Source organism: Numida meleagris, chromosome 1 (assembly GCF_002078875.1).
Source record: "Numida meleagris isolate 19003 breed g44 Domestic line chromosome 1, NumMel1.0, whole genome shotgun sequence".
NCBI lineage: Eukaryota > Metazoa > Chordata > Aves > Galliformes > Numididae > Numida > Numida meleagris.
The window spans coordinates 128,263,544-128,278,592 of record NC_034409.1 but is presented as its reverse complement, the minus strand read 5'-3'; the positions used below and the strand labels follow the sequence as shown (position 1 = coordinate 128,278,592).

Below are 15,049 nucleotides of genomic sequence, written 5' to 3'. Positions count from 1 at the left end.
CGGCAGCGCTGGGCCCGGGCAGCCGCCGTGCGTGAAGCCGTCGGCGGGGCGATGCGGATGGCGGTCGGTGCGGCAGCGGGGGACGGGGCGGCGCAGAGCCCCGGCCCCGCCGCCGTGTCGCTGGGCTTGAGCGTGGCCGTCGTGTCCAGCCTGGTGAACGGCTCCACCTTCGTCCTGCAGAAGAAAGGGATCGTGCGGGCCCGCGGGCGAGGTAGGGGCCCCGCCGCCCCGGGCGCTGCAGTGCGGGGGGAGCGCCGCGGCGGGCTCCCGGCCCCCTGCAGCAGGGCGGCATCGAGCCGAGCCCCGCCTGCCGCGGGCACACCGGCTGCCCCGGGCGCGGCCAGGGGAGCCCGGCGGTGGGCGGGGCGGGCCGGGGGCACCTTGCAGGCGGGCGCGGGCTGCCCGGAGGTTCGTGTGGGGCGTTGTGGGGAAGGAGTGCGGTGGGCTCATTGTCTCCGGTGAGGGACGGAGGGCACGTTCAGCGCAGTCATCGGCACCGCTCCGCAGCTCGCGCGTCCGCTGTCCCGCTGCCGCGCAGCGCTGGGGACCGCGCCTCTGCCGGCACGCGTTACTCTTTCCCTGCCGTGTGGTACCGCTGTGCTCTGCCGCTGCCTCAGGCAGTTCTGGTTCGTTCTTCGCTGGGGCCCTTCCGCGGGCTGCACCGCGAGCTACAGCAGCCGCGTGGTGGCTTTCCTCGGTGGAAGAAGGCGCACCCACAACGTGAAGTCGCTGCTGGTCTTTTCGTGTTGAAAATCCCATCCCTCGCTATTGTTTTCTGTTGTAAACCTGCTCAGGAGCTTATGGTGCTGTCTGAGCAGCCTAGCCAGAACAGAGATGTGAGTTCACGGGGCGTGGAGGTCTTCTGTATTTTGTGCTGCAAACGGAGCTCCCCAAAGCACGCAGCCTACAAGCAGCGGTTTGCTGGCTGCATCTCGATGCTTGCAGTGTAGGAAAACTGCAGTGTTTGTGTGTGTGCGGATGCGGTGGAGCAGAACAAACTTCCAGCTCTGCTACCACCAGCTGACAGCCTGATCTAACAAGTTGTTATGCTTTCTACAAGGACCTTACATTAAGGGTCTCTACGTTAAGACCACTGTTTCACAGGCATGCTCTCCTTTCAAGATGGCTGTAATCTATTTTTATTGTCTAGAGAGAAATTACACTGCGTCATAACTACAAATCTTTTTGTAAGGGAAACAATGAGGAAACAAAAGAGAACGGGAAGACTTTCCAGCTCAGCCCTGCCAAAGGAACTTTCCATTTTGCGGTACAGTGGGGCCTTATTACCTCAGTAGCGTCCTGACTTAGGTGGCTGATGGGAGTGCATTTGTGTGGGTGCTGAGCATCACAGCTGCGAAACATCTGCTCTGAAGATACGGCGGAGTTCTACTTGTGCGTTTTTCCAAATGTTTCCTGTCTCTGTGCATTGGAGGTTGCACTAGATGACCTTTAAAGGTCCCTTCCAACTCAAATGATTCTATGAGACATCCAGCCAAATACTCTGTTTCTTTCTATTTAATGTTGTGAAGCCATGCGGCTCTTCCTTGAACCTAACAGTCAGAACTAAGAGCCCAAGATGTTCGGTGTCGGATGATGTCTTTTTTCCACTGGCTTCGGAAGGTGCTGTATAATTAACAAGGAGGCACTTCAAGTCTTTTTTGTAATCTCTCCTGAGTCAATAATATCGTGTCATTGCAATTAGTAATCCTCCTTTAGAAACAGCAGCGGGTGGCAAATATTTTGCAAAGTTATCTTACTTGAGTCAATATTTTCTGTAATTTGTGCCCCCAAGTGTTTTTATTTTATATGCAATAACAAAAGTCTAAAAAATGATTACTCCCACTCTAAAGCTGGCCATTTTCATTAGTCATTTTCCATCTCACTTCAATTATATAGTGTGATTTCCCAGCAAGCGCTTAATATTTCATAAGTCTCCAGAGTTGCAGATTATTATATCTTTCTTTCATTTGGGATTTCAGAGTGCTCACTGTAGAACCGCAGAATGGCTTAGGTGGGAAGGGACCTTAAAGACAATCTAGTTTCAACCCTCTGCTGTGGGCAGGTCTGCTGTCCACCAGCTCAGGCTGCCCAGGGCCCCAACCAACCTGGCCTTGAACACCCCCAGGGATGGGACACCCACAGCTGTGGGCAGCCTGTGCCAGCACCTTACTGCCCTCTGAGTAAAGAATTTCCTCTTCATTTCTAATCTATATCTTCCCTCTTTTAGTTTAAAGCCATTCCTCCTTATCCTGTCACTATTAGACTGTATAAAAAGTTGGTCCTCCTCCTGCTTATAAGCTCTCTTCAGGTACTGGAAGGCCATAATGAGGTCTCCCCAGAGCCTTCTTTCTCCAAGCTAAACAAGCCCAACTTTCTCAACTTTCTTCACAGGAGAAATGTGCTCACTGCAGTACTTGCCTATTGGTCCAGCACATCTTGAGAAGAGAGTGTTTTCCCAAGCAAAGGCAGAGTGGGATTGCTGGAAAGGCTGGGATCATGTTATTCTTGCATTCTGCTCAAGTCACGTTTGGTGGGGGCTAGCATCTGGTTTAGTAAGTAGTGATTAGCATTGATGCTCTACAAAAACAGAGCTGATAAGATGTGGTACACAGGTTCCCTGGTGCATTCCAGGTCAAACTTCAACAATCAAACCATGAAAATAGAGCTGGGAAGGCGCAAGAGGACCATCCTGAGTTTTTATGCCTCTTGGAAATGTGGTGGTATATCAGTAGTTCAGAGGTTTCAGTTGCAGCGTTTTCCAAACATTCAAATGCAGGAGGATCTGTCCACACTGCCATACTTCCAAATCTGCTTGCAAGACAGATTCTTGATACAGCCTTATTGGAGCTATATTAACAAACTAATTTATCCAAATAATTATTTCCATATGTTTCCCATTCTCCTAGTGGTGGCTAGTGTGTATGTTAAACTTACTTCAGAGTGGCATTTGCTGGCATTTTGGACACTCTTCAAAGTCATATAGCATTAGTGTTGCATAGGTAACACTATCTATAGGTAACACTTGTATAGGTAACACTAATCCAGTCTGGAAACCAGAGCCTCTGGCTAGTATGTTCCCTTGAGAAGCTCTGACTTGGGCAGTGTGATTTGGCCTGCAGGCCAGGTCTGGGCACTTTCCGTCCTCTCTCTTGTTTTTTGCCCACTCAACTGTCTTGAGAAAAAAGGTTAAGATAAAAGTCCTTAATAGTTGAGAGTATTAAAATTGTTCTATTTTGTTGTTCTGATAATGCAGTTTCATATTTTTCTAATATATCTTCCTATACTTCCTCTCCCAGGTACTTCATACTTGACAGATATAGTATGGTGGTCTGGCACTATTGCAAGTAAGTATCTTAAATGGTTTATGATTTTTTTTTTTTTTTTTTTTTTGAAGGGGGAAGTTGTGGTTAGGTGGCAAATTGAGACATCAGAAAAATCTAGTTTCTAATCTTGGATCTGGCACTCACTTGTAGTGAAGTTGCTTTCCCTCAGAAATATCCCACTTTTACTAAGCTGCTTCTCTGGCTGTTCCGTCTGATGGCGTTAGAAAAGGCGAAGAGCTGGGATAAGCCCAGATCAGATTTTTTTTCTGGATTTTCTGAACCATCTGATACTTGCAGCTCTTGGCACCCACACACTGCTCTGACTGGATTCTTGCATGTTTTCTGTCTCTGGTTTGCACTGGTACACCCAGTTTTTAATAAAAGTCAAAGCTGAATAAGAAATTGTAGCTCTGCACAAAGGGGCTCATTGAGAACATGTTATGTTTTAGATCAGAAAGCACTTAGCCTCAATTTAAAAAACAGTATCTTTTTTGATTTCTATTTTGATAGCTCCAGTTTCAGTGTTGTTTTTAATTTGGAGGGTTAATATGGGGTGCTGATTATGAGATCTGTACAATTTAGTTTTAGTGTCTTTGTAAGTTATCCTTACACTAAGTTCACTCTCCAGTTTCAATCCATGCAGAGTAACTAGCTTTCTCCTTTTGTAGTTCAGTCCGAGTCTTACCCACAGGAGTTTAAAGGCAAAACTGGTTTATAGACACTAGTCCAGCCTTCTGTGGATTATTTGGAAATGTTTCGATGCTGTTTCTGAGAAGCAGATGAGTCCAGTTACGTACCTTGCTGTGATGCAACACGGTACTTTGTTCTCAAGCTGTACAAGAGAAATGGGAACTGATAGATCCCTCAAAGGATGAGGTTCACAGCGAGTGTAGGAGCCAATAGAGCTTCTAAGGCAAGTCTTCAGATAATTCAAGCTGAGTTTAATTAGTGTACTGTGGGCTTCTGACTCCATGATCACTGCTGCCTAAGCAGCAATAAATCTATGCTTTGGTCACAATTGTTTGTTCCCTGTGAGGCTTCTGCATTGAAGTTCAGAACAGACGGTAAAATAGGAGAATTTTTAATACAGGAATCAGAGGAAAGGACTTCATGCTCAGAAGAGCTGCCTGAATTGGCTGAAGGTGAAACAGCTGAAGGAACTGGTTTAAATTGGCTTTTGTCTATCAGCTAGGTGCAGGTATTTCAAAACACAGCCTCAATTATTTTACCAATAAACCAGTTAAGGACTTTACAGGTTCATTACTGCAACACTGTCACGAACTGCAATGGCAAGGGCCAGGCAGGGAGGGAACTGTGGAGTCTAGGGAAAGGTAATTCTTCAAGAATTAGTTGGGTGAAATTACATGTTTTTCTCAAGTATGGAATTTGAAGTTAGGACGGCTAACAAAGCCAGCATCAACTCTATCATCTTGTTTTTGCAGTATTTACTCAGACACTGCACAAGCATTTCTTGTTAGCATGCTAACTCAGAATAACACCGCCTAGCTGTTTTGTGGCCTTGGGATCCGCTGGAAGACTTCAAAGGAAGGGTTACAGATTCTACTGAGGGACGTTTTGTTTTTTTTTTTTTACTTTTTTAATTTTTTTAACACAGTAGTCAAGAGAGTGATTGATATATCTCAGTTAGCTTTACATTCATTAGCTAATTGATTAGCTTCAGTGCAAGCTTTAGATGGATGCGTCGCTATAATGTTTGTGACTGCTTAGTGTTCTGTTGCAGATTAGGAATGCACTTGTGACGTGTATCTCATTTGTCTCCCCTTATTGTGCATCGTGGAGCAGTGTTGGAGTTTTTGAAATGAACTTTTTTGCAATAAAACAAGGCTGGTAGATGTACTCTAGGAACGTTCCTAATGTGCATCAGCTGCAAATAGACTCAGTCTGTGGGATCAGGCTAAAGTTTCTTTGCAGTAAAGCCCCTGACGTGCATGGAACAGACATCTTTCACTGTTCAGATCTGCTTTTACTAGTCTCCTCACAGATGTAGACATGTCAACGTGCATCAGGCTTTGTGTTGCAATAATTTCTGGGATATCAGCACTTCTTTTGCAAGCTGGCAGCCTGATGTGCCTTCAGGAGCTGAAGTAATGACTTGATTTACAGCACTGATGTGTCTGGAGATTAATTTCTATCCACCGATGACTGGATAGGTTGGCAGCAAAGGTCTTCAACAACAGATGGTAACCATTACTGAGATTCGATTTTATTTTTTTTTTTTAATTGGTCTTAGTTAATCCTAGTCAGTCGTCCACAGTGGTGAGAGACTGTTGCTATTCTATGGTAGTGCTGAAAAGTTTGGATAAATTCACTTGGCGTATTACACGTGCAGTGTGACTGAAGCTTCGGAGACCTAATTTATGTGTCTGAGTTGGTGCCGTATATTAGTGTTCTGTAGTCAGAAAGATGAGTCACCTGACCTACACGTACACACACCGAGAAAAATAGCAAACTTTTGTCAGAAAAACTTGGAAATGTGTGAAATCTGCAGATCCACAGCATGCCAGGTGGGTCTTGCCTTCCATACAAGGTCTCCCTCAGAGCCTTGAGGATAGTGGCACAGCAGCCCCATGTGCCTGCCAAAATACAGAACTGAGGCTGGTAGCTGAGTTACTCTGCTGTCAGGGGCTGAAAGCTTTCAAAAGACCAGCACTGACCGAGAAACCAGCTTGTGCTCTAGCAGTGCTGCTCATTAGCTTCTCTGACTTGCTCTTGCATGTAGAGAAAGCCTCAGTGACTTCAATTAGTATATTCTTGCCACGTTCTGCAGTTTTGTAAGCTTGTGTTTCTCCTTTGTGCTTCTTGTAGGTTATGCAGGTCTTCATCTTTACTGGTAATGTGAGCTAATTTAGTAGATTAATTAGTGTTTGCACTGTGCTTTGCAGGTGTGAAGAGCAGTTTGATGATAACAAGGTTTGATGGTTGAGGGCAGTGCCAGCCTGAGCAGAAAGACTGTATGGATGCTTGAAATGTGTTCAAATGTTCATAATGGCTCTTAAAATCAACTTGAAATTTGAGCTGTATGTAATTTGTGTTCAGTCTCAGGGTTTTTGCCTGCTACCACACTGTAACTGTGCAAGCATCATGTTGACCTACTATAAACTTAACATAAACTTGCCAGCACTTGCAAAACCATCCAGCCTTTTTTTACTGAAAACTTGAACACGTTAAGTGTTTATCACAGCTGTGGTGTGTGCAATGATGTGGTAAATTTTAGAACTGGCTTTTATGAGGCGGTGAGGAGAAAATAAGATCATGAGGCTGTTAACGTGACTTGGTATGGATTTGTTCTTTTTACAGTGATCAGAAATTTCTTCTGATATTGTATAATGCTTTGAAAAGTTGATGCACTCTATATTGTAAAGCTTTTATGCGTGCACTTGATATTTCATTATTAGATTTGTTTGCTGAGTATTGTCCTTATTTTTCCCCCAAACAGTAACACTGCTGTTAGAAACTGTAAGCCAGTGCATTTGTGTTATGTGAATGCACATTCTGAACCTGAAAGTATAGATTTCGTGTACTTTCAGCACTCCCTATATGAAGATACGAGTGTAATTAATGACTGTTTCTAATTGGTGGTCTTATTTATAGTTCACCAAGAAAAGGTGCAAATAAAACTGTTTACTCTTGGATCTTCTTCTATAATAAATTCGAATCCTGTATTAATATATAAAAATTCCAGCCATTTGGGTTAAGTGCAAAATTAACAGAGCTGAGCAGATCTGTAACATCAACTGTTTTCCAGTTAAATCAATCTTTCTCAAACAGTATTGGGTAAGTTTTCATTCCTTCTTTTTACAAAGGGGTTTAAAGACATATTTCTGGTTCTCTTGACAGTGGCTCTTGGTCAAATAGGGAATTTCTTGGCCTACACTGCAGTCCCAACTGTGTTAGTGACTCCCTTGGGAGCGCTTGGTGTTCCATTTGGGTAAGAGTTTACTTTTCTTGTTTTTATTTGAATGTTGTTACTACTTAGTGTCAAATAGACTCTGTGATCACTGGACGTCTGCTAAGGAGATGCCAGGTTTATGAATGTAATGATGAGTTAAAATGTTGCCTGTTCCTGCTTTGCCTATTAAAGTGTGAGTATAGAGTGGTGGTAGTGGGAGAATGGTGAAGAAAGGGTTCCTGAATATCTTCTTTTTTTATCTGTTCCAGACTGTAGGGATCATTAAACAACTGTTTTTTTCCCTTCAATTCGATTATTCTGGACTCTTCTGCCCATTCTCTTATTCACAGTTCCCTTACTATGTAGATCTTTCTCTTTGTTTCACATTTGTTCTCTGCCCTGCTATCCACAGTCCACACGTGTTTATTGATGCTGATTTTAATTCAGTTGGATTTGGCCCAGTTTCCTGAAGTGAGAGCGTCCCCTGCATATGGCTGCTCACAGCTTCTTCCATGTTACGTTCACGTGAGGGGAGGGGGAAAAAAAAGTAAGGCAGTGAGTGTTCTGAATGGAGTTTAATATACAGCTAAATATTTTGTGAATAGCTAAGACACTATCTATGAAACTACTGCAGAGAAAAGGTACAATTATTTAAAAACAATGCTGCGTGTTGTCCTGAGAATTTTTGCACTTGTCTTGAGTTGTCTGCTGAATTATGTATCTGACCATAGTGGTTATCCGTTTGAGAACGTACATTGCATTGTGTGGGCCACACATCTTTCTGAAGTTTTGTATGCTGTGTAGCACGCTGGTGCTCTACTTGCTACCTATTTTATTCCAGGCCACATCATTTATAATATTTTGGTCAGCTACATGTTTGAGCCAAGTCCTTGGAACTTTGTAATCAAAGACTACTTTTATCTCATGGTTGTGTAGCGTATATAAAATATTTAATGATTTGGTGAAATACCATTAACAGGTAGTTATCTGCCGATGAGTTTTGTTCCTTGGTGGCTTTTTGGTTTGCTTTTCCAGAGGTGAAACATCAAGGATTGAGTAAAGCTGAGAATGGATGAATCTTCCTTTTGATAAGAAAGAAATGTGTTTGAGGGCTATTTGAAGATTCGCTAATGTTTAATAATATTTCTTTAGGAGGAAATTCATATGGCACGTAACTGTTACTGCATTATTAACGGGATGTACCCAGATTTAATTTTCTTCTTTTTCTTTGTGAAAGGTCCATTTTAGCTTCTTATTTGCTGAAAGAAAAACTGAACATTCTTGGCAAGCTGGGATGTTTGCTGAGCTGCGCTGGGTCTGTTGTTCTCATCATTCATTCCCCAAAGTCTGAGAGTGTTACGACTCAGGCTGAGCTCGAAGAGAAACTTACAAATCCAGGTACTTTCTTCTTTTTTCAACTCAGAATGATTCTGTGAGACTGATTGAGAGAACACATGAGGAGGAAGCTAGCCACTTATATGACATAGGAGAATTGACTTCTGAAGAAAATATGACATGACAGAGGCAAACCGGTACAGCTTTTGTGTAGGAAAACTGCAGCTTATTGTACATAGGATACCTCAGATTTCTTGATACGCCTACACAGAAAGGAAAACATAGATGCTTTTGAAAAAGTTCTCCTTTGCAGGAAGCTTAAAACAATATCCATTTGAGCTTGTAACTTTCTAAAATTTTGGAAGAGTGTATCAGTTCCTTAGAGATGAAAACTATAATTCTAGCATCTCGATTTACATTGTTTTATATAGAACAAAAAATACTCAATGTCTTTTGTTCTTAAAATAAAAAAGGTAGAATCAAAGTTTGTAGTAAGTGTTAATTATGTTCCAAACAGATTTTTTTTTGCACAATAAAGGTGTGTATAAATAGGCTGTTGAGATGTACACTGAAATGCCTGTTCTTTTTCATAGCACCCCAGAAGTTCCAGGATGACACAAACTGGTGCTGACACGTGCCAGATCCACTTCTGTTTTTCATTCATAGAGGCTAAACTTCCAATTATTGTTACTTTCTTTAATTGCTTTAGGTCAGAGAAACTCAAACCGAACAGCATCAGCTATCCAAAGTTATGGATGAAAGGAAAAAAAAAAAAAGCAGATAAAAAAATTGCAAACAAGGAGAACAAATACTTTGGTCTAAATTTAGTATATCTGAACAAAATAAATTGGAAATATATTACTTTAAAATTTTAAAGCACGCAACTTTTTCACTAGTCCAATTGGTATATTAACACTATAATGTAAATGATATGGCCTCTCAGTTCTTCTGTCTGTCCCCTTTCATCTCACTCAATTAATGGAGTTTATTTTTATGCTTAAGCTCTTTGCTGGATCCACCCGCTGTGCTTTAGTGAATGAGTGATGAATGAGGTATTGCAGCTGTCTGTTATAAGAGACTTTAAGCCTGATGGAAGAGAGTTTAAAAAGAAAAAAAAGCCATCTTCAGTTCAAATGGGCAACTGTGTATTTTACTACTTCATGATTTGCTTTACACAAAGAATGTGAGGACATCATTAGTTACAGGTGCCATCAACGTCACTGAAAGCACAGCGTTTTGGCTCTGTGTTCAACAGCAAATCATAACTGTAATGTATACTTTAGGTTCACTGATAGGACGTGATTCACCTGCTAAAATCTTTGGAATGCCAAGAGTTCTTACCTTGCTGTTATCTTGTTTTGTTTTCCAGTTTTCGTGGGTTATCTCTGCGTAGTACTGCTAATGCTTCTCCTGCTTATCTTCTGGATAGCTCCAGCGCATGGACCTACTAATATCATGGTTTACATCAGTATATGCTCTCTCTTGGGCAGTTTCACTGTTCCCAGTACAAAAGGCATTGGGCTGGCTGCTCAAGATATCTTTCATAATAATCCGTCAAGTCAAAGGGCTTTGTACCTCTGTCTGGTACTTTTGGCAGTATTAGGGTGTAGCATTATCATTCAGTTCAGGTACATCAATAAGGCACTGGAATGTTTTGACTCCTCTGTGTTTGGAGCCATCTACTATGTTGTATTTACAACTCTAGTCCTGCTGGCTTCAGCCATCCTTTTCAGGGAATGGAGTAATGTAGGAGTGGTCGATTTCTTGGGAATGGCCTGTGGATTTACTACAGTATCTATTGGAATTGTTCTTATACAAGTCTTCAAGGAGTTCAACTTCAATATTGGAGATTTAAATAAACCTAACATGAAGACAGATTAATTTTTTTTTTTTTTAATGGGAAACTGGATGGCTCAGGGAAAGATAAAGAGCCTTTCATTTCTAGGTCACTGATTCAAATATGATTCAGGTTGGTAGTCAGCCTCTGATGATTTGGTGGCCTACATGAAATGAATTGGAGGCCTCCATCCAGTTTCAAAGGAGCAGTTGTCCATTGTACCCCAGTTAATACAATAAATGACCTTAATTGGAACCGTGGATTGAGTCAGCATAGAGACTGATGTATTTCCTTACTATAAAGGATAATCAATCAGAAGAGATTTGAGGATATTCTGGCAGACCTGTGTGTGAATCCTTGTATTTTGGCTGCCTCTGAGGTATTGTTTTTGTGGGTAGAAAACTTCAGTTTCTAATGAGCTCAATCTGACTCCTTTACATGAATGATGTATACCTTAAAAATAAGAGGGGGAGAAAAGTGAGTTGAACAATTTGTTAATACTGCAATGTATTCACCGTCAAGGCTGTGAATTCTGAGACTAATGTTGGCTGAATTACGGACTGCAGATTTGTCCTTCTTAGTGACTGTCTTGGCAATTTGGTCTGCCGTGCGGTGAAGACACTGGGGAGTTTTAAAATTGAATTCTTCACACAGAGCAGTGAACCCTTAAAATCCTTCACTATTTACTTATCAGCCAATGGTAGTGTCCAGGGTATGCATTTTCCTTTGTAACATGTGCATTAAGACATACCGCATTCACCTGAGAGTTTTTAATCAGGAGCAGACAAAGACTGTAAAAGATATAGAAATGATGCACAGACTCATTGCCTATATGGTGGCTTATTTGTAAGCAGCTCAGAACTATTTCAGTGCCTTTGTAATCCAAAAATACTGCATAAATGTGAATGTATTTGTTTCAGATGGCCTATATTGGTTTAATAATTCAGTCTCGCTGTCTATAATACTGGACTGTATTCAAATTCTAAACATGTAAAGCATCCAGGAGACACGTATTTTGGAAGAATTTACTAGCCTGAATTGAAACTCTTAGATGCTTTGACAGCTTTGGCATAGTTGTAATGGGAAGAGGTAACCTATGAGAGGACTACTCGAAGCCAACCAGCATACCTTGACTCTAATTAAGTGACTAAACACAGGAAACTATATTGCAAAGTAGTTGATAAGCAGAAAAAAAACAAACATGTAAGAGACAAAAGGGCATAAAATTTCTCATCGCTCAGAAAAAGAAAAGGTGGCCTCATCCTCTTGTAACATTGGAAAAGGAGATTGAAGACTGACAAAGCGTAGGCATTCAGAGAGCTGAGTTTCAGGAAACCAACTGGAACATACATTCAGATCCGCTAACTTATAGACCTTTATGAATAGTACAGCAATAATATTTTGACAGGTAGTACACAATAGCTTAAGCTGCAAGTGGAATGATTCTGAACTGTTTAGGTTAAACCTTTTAGAGGACATTTGTATGTCAAAAATAGTTAATTTTCATGTGTTTATATTTGGTAGTTAAAAAATCACGTCAAAAATTTGCAAGGAAAGCTTGAAAAGTAATAAATGTTTGTTTCCTTTTGAGTACAAAAACAGAAATTGCACAGTGGAACTCAATATCTCTAGATCAGGATGTTTCTTGAAACAAACAAAATCCCAGTATGATTACGAGACAGTGTTTGGAAAAGTTCATGATGCTTTATGAAGAAATCATGAATCTTTGTGACTGGCTGAGAGTAATAGAACTGTTGATTAATGGAAGTAATAGTGTCCACTCTGAAGTGTTTTTCTTTGGTGTGAATTAATGCTAACTTAAAACTCACCTGTTGTTTGGAAGCCAGTTTGACAACTCCAAACCGTGAGGGACTCATGGTCTGAACTGGCAGAAACGTGCACTGTTACAGACTGGCACAGAAATTGGGTGTCTTGGTGGAACAAAATAGCACTAGCAGAAAAGGGGCCATCTTGGATTTGTAGATACTTCATATGATTTCTAGGAAGTGTCAGAATTGTAGATGGGGCAAATTGGACTACAAAAGATAGTTGCAACTAAACTCTATCCGTATTGATTGAAGGTGGTGTATTGGTTATCAGCAGACAAGTATGTTTTGTCATACTAGTTCCTTTTTTTTACTGAAACCTGAATTGTACATAAGTTCTGAGACCTATAGTGACCTACTTTTTAAAACAATGTTAGTTGTTTTCTGAAGCAGTCAAATCGTCTTTTCAAAATCCACATTCACAAGTTGCGTGTTGGTTTTGTACTAGCCTCTAATCTCCAAACGCTTCCATGAAGAACTTTCTTTAGGTTAAAGTGAAAACGTTTGTGGTCTTACCTCAGACCTTCTTGGCCATATTTGTGTGTTTTGTTTTAAAACATTCCTATTTATTTAGAAAGTGCCTATCCTAGTACGTTAGGTGCATATGCAAATTATTAGTAAATATTGTATCCACAATAACTTGACTGCCCTGTCTAACTCTTGCCATTTTCTGCGACACACAAACAAGTTTACTTGATGAGCACTCTCTACGCAGAGTAAGAATTAAGTAGCAGCCATGTTCTGTGGTCCTTTGGCCATCCTTACAGCTGATAAATGTATGTATAGGTGTCTTCTCCCCAGCTGCTCCTCATCCATGATGAGCTTTCTAGAAATGTCTGGTTAACCTTGTTGTTTAAAACAGATGTCAAAAGCCAGCACATAAGATGAAAGAAATTCTCGTGGCCTTGCACATCATTTATATCTGCAGCCTTTTACATCATGAATGCTAAATGAGGGAAGCCTTTATTTTTGCTACTTTGTTCAGTATATAACAGTGTTCTTTTGAGTACTGCTGTACCTGGATCTGGTTCAATTCTAACTTTAGAAATGTATTAGCATTTTGTTGTCACTGTTGGTATGATTCTTCCTCCCTCCATCCCGTGGCCTCCTTTTTTTAGTCTTTCCCAGCTCCTTTTCTGATTTAAAAGGAGGCACTGCTGAAGTTGAATTTTAGCTGTTCCCTCTTTTTTTCCCACCTCTGACAAATAAGCACTTTGAAAAAGACATCTGAGTTCCGTCATCTCAGGGAGCAAATGTGCATAGCTGTTTCCTGAGCTTTCCCTCATGGAAGTGATGGAGCCTACACGTGTAAAATGGACTGATTACAGTGGTGGGATGCATTTCAGTTAAATTCAAATCCATATGAAAGGTGTTTCACTCTGTATGTCTGGCTTCTGTTGTACTTATCAAACATACATACGTGTTACTCACTTGACGATAGCGCTTTGATGATTATCCCTTCAGTGTATGGAGGATTTACATGTGTCACTCCCGATCTTTATTAGGTGTCAAACACAAAAATCCCTCAAATGTTCAGTAGGAAAATAGAAACATTTTTGATACAACAACCAAAAGAAAATTTGTTACCTTAAGTACTTATGTAAAAATGAAAAATATCTAAGGTTATCTGCTGTACTGACTTTCCAAGACATTATATATGTAAATAGAGCCTATTTATTAGTGAGCTGAAACTAACGTTAACGAGAACCTGTCACATCACGGTTTGACAAGTGAGGCTTCCTATTAATAATCTTGGTTTGTATTGAACATATGTATTTTTCTGAAGTAACTAGCACTGAAAAATGAAAACACTGGACTTTGTTTGTTGAGGTACTAGAATCTGTGATGTTTAGCTTTGCTTTTTATTTAAAAAAAAAAAAGGGTTTGTATTTGAAGAAAGATCTGGGGTTAATAAGTATGGAGTGCTTAAAACTGGACTTTGCACATTGTAGCCTTCTTTTCTTCTTTCTTCATAAATATAAAGCATTCTACAGATGTTCCTCAGTTGTCTTGCTGAAGCTTCACTGTTCAATCAATTATTAACAAATATTTATCAATTACCTGATGTCTTTTCTTTACAGAGATCAATCTTTGTGATAATTTTTCGGTGCTACTGAATACAGGCTTAAGTGATGCAGAATTTGAGTGTACCATGTGAGGCACCAATGATGTGGAAAGTTGTTATTACTAGTGCCCAAGTGTTTCAGACAACAATGTTGAAATGATTACAAAGTTAGAGATTAAGAAATCTTTCTTAAAAGCTGAAAATAAGCGGTTTGGGTGGGTTTTCTTGTGTTTGGTTGGTTTATTTTATTTTATTTTATTTTATTTTATTTTATTTTATTTTATTTTTTTCTCCAAACAGCTACTCTAGAGAATAGAAAGTGTTACAGAAATTGGGTATTTTTAACTTCATTCCTTTTTCAGCTGTGAAACTTTCTTTCTTTTTTTCTAACTTTTGTTTTCCTGGAATGTAAAAAACAGTTCTGATGAGATGTGGGGAAAAAGTGGATGGCAACAAATACACAATGGCAGGTTGGGTTGCTTCAATGCTATTGCAATATAGTCACTATGGATTACATAAAAATGGTTTATTTTATTAGCTTTCAAATAATGTATATATATATATATATTTGTTAATGGCTTACCAGTCAAGCTTACTCTTTGCTTTTTAAAAAATAGTTATAGGCATGTTGTATTTGCCTTGTGTAAATTATAAGAGGCTATTTATTAAGTTTTCTGATAACTAATCTATTTATTAATCTGTAATGTTTTAAAATAAATGATTTTATTTCTAGCTCAATGCTTGTTTTGTGAC

General features: G+C 40.3%; 1 protein-coding gene across 2 annotated transcripts; it reads left to right on the top strand.

The window, feature by feature from the left end:
• Positions 7–15,034, top strand: NIPA1 (non imprinted in Prader-Willi/Angelman syndrome 1). Of its 2 annotated transcripts, none has more exons than XM_021412190.1 (5): positions 7–211; positions 3,297–3,344; positions 7,182–7,272; positions 8,471–8,631; positions 9,938–15,034. In XM_021412190.1, the coding sequence occupies exons 1-5, from the start codon at positions 52–54 to the stop codon at positions 10,447–10,449; spliced, it is 972 nt and encodes a 323-aa protein (XP_021267865.1). In that variant the 5' UTR covers positions 7–51; the 3' UTR covers positions 10,450–15,034. The 2 variants fall into 2 exon arrangements, with proteins under 2 accessions (XP_021267865.1, XP_021267872.1); XM_021412197.1 differs by lacking the exon at positions 7–211 and adding an exon at positions 412–2,552.

What these genes read in the sequence shown, in the direction of transcription:
- NIPA1 (XM_021412190.1), top strand. Translation starts at nt 52, where the DNA reads ATGCGGATGGCGGTCGGTGCGGCAGCGGGGGACGGGGCGGCGCAGAGC. An exon ending in GCGCTTGGTGTTCCATTTGG is followed by an intron (nt 7,273 to 8,470) that starts GTAAGAGTTTAC and finishes TCTTTGTGAAAG; the next exon opens with GTCCATTTTAGCTTCTTATT. An exon ending in AGAGAAACTTACAAATCCAG is followed by an intron (nt 8,632 to 9,937) that starts GTACTTTCTTCT and finishes TTTGTTTTCCAG; the next exon opens with TTTTCGTGGGTTATCTCTGC.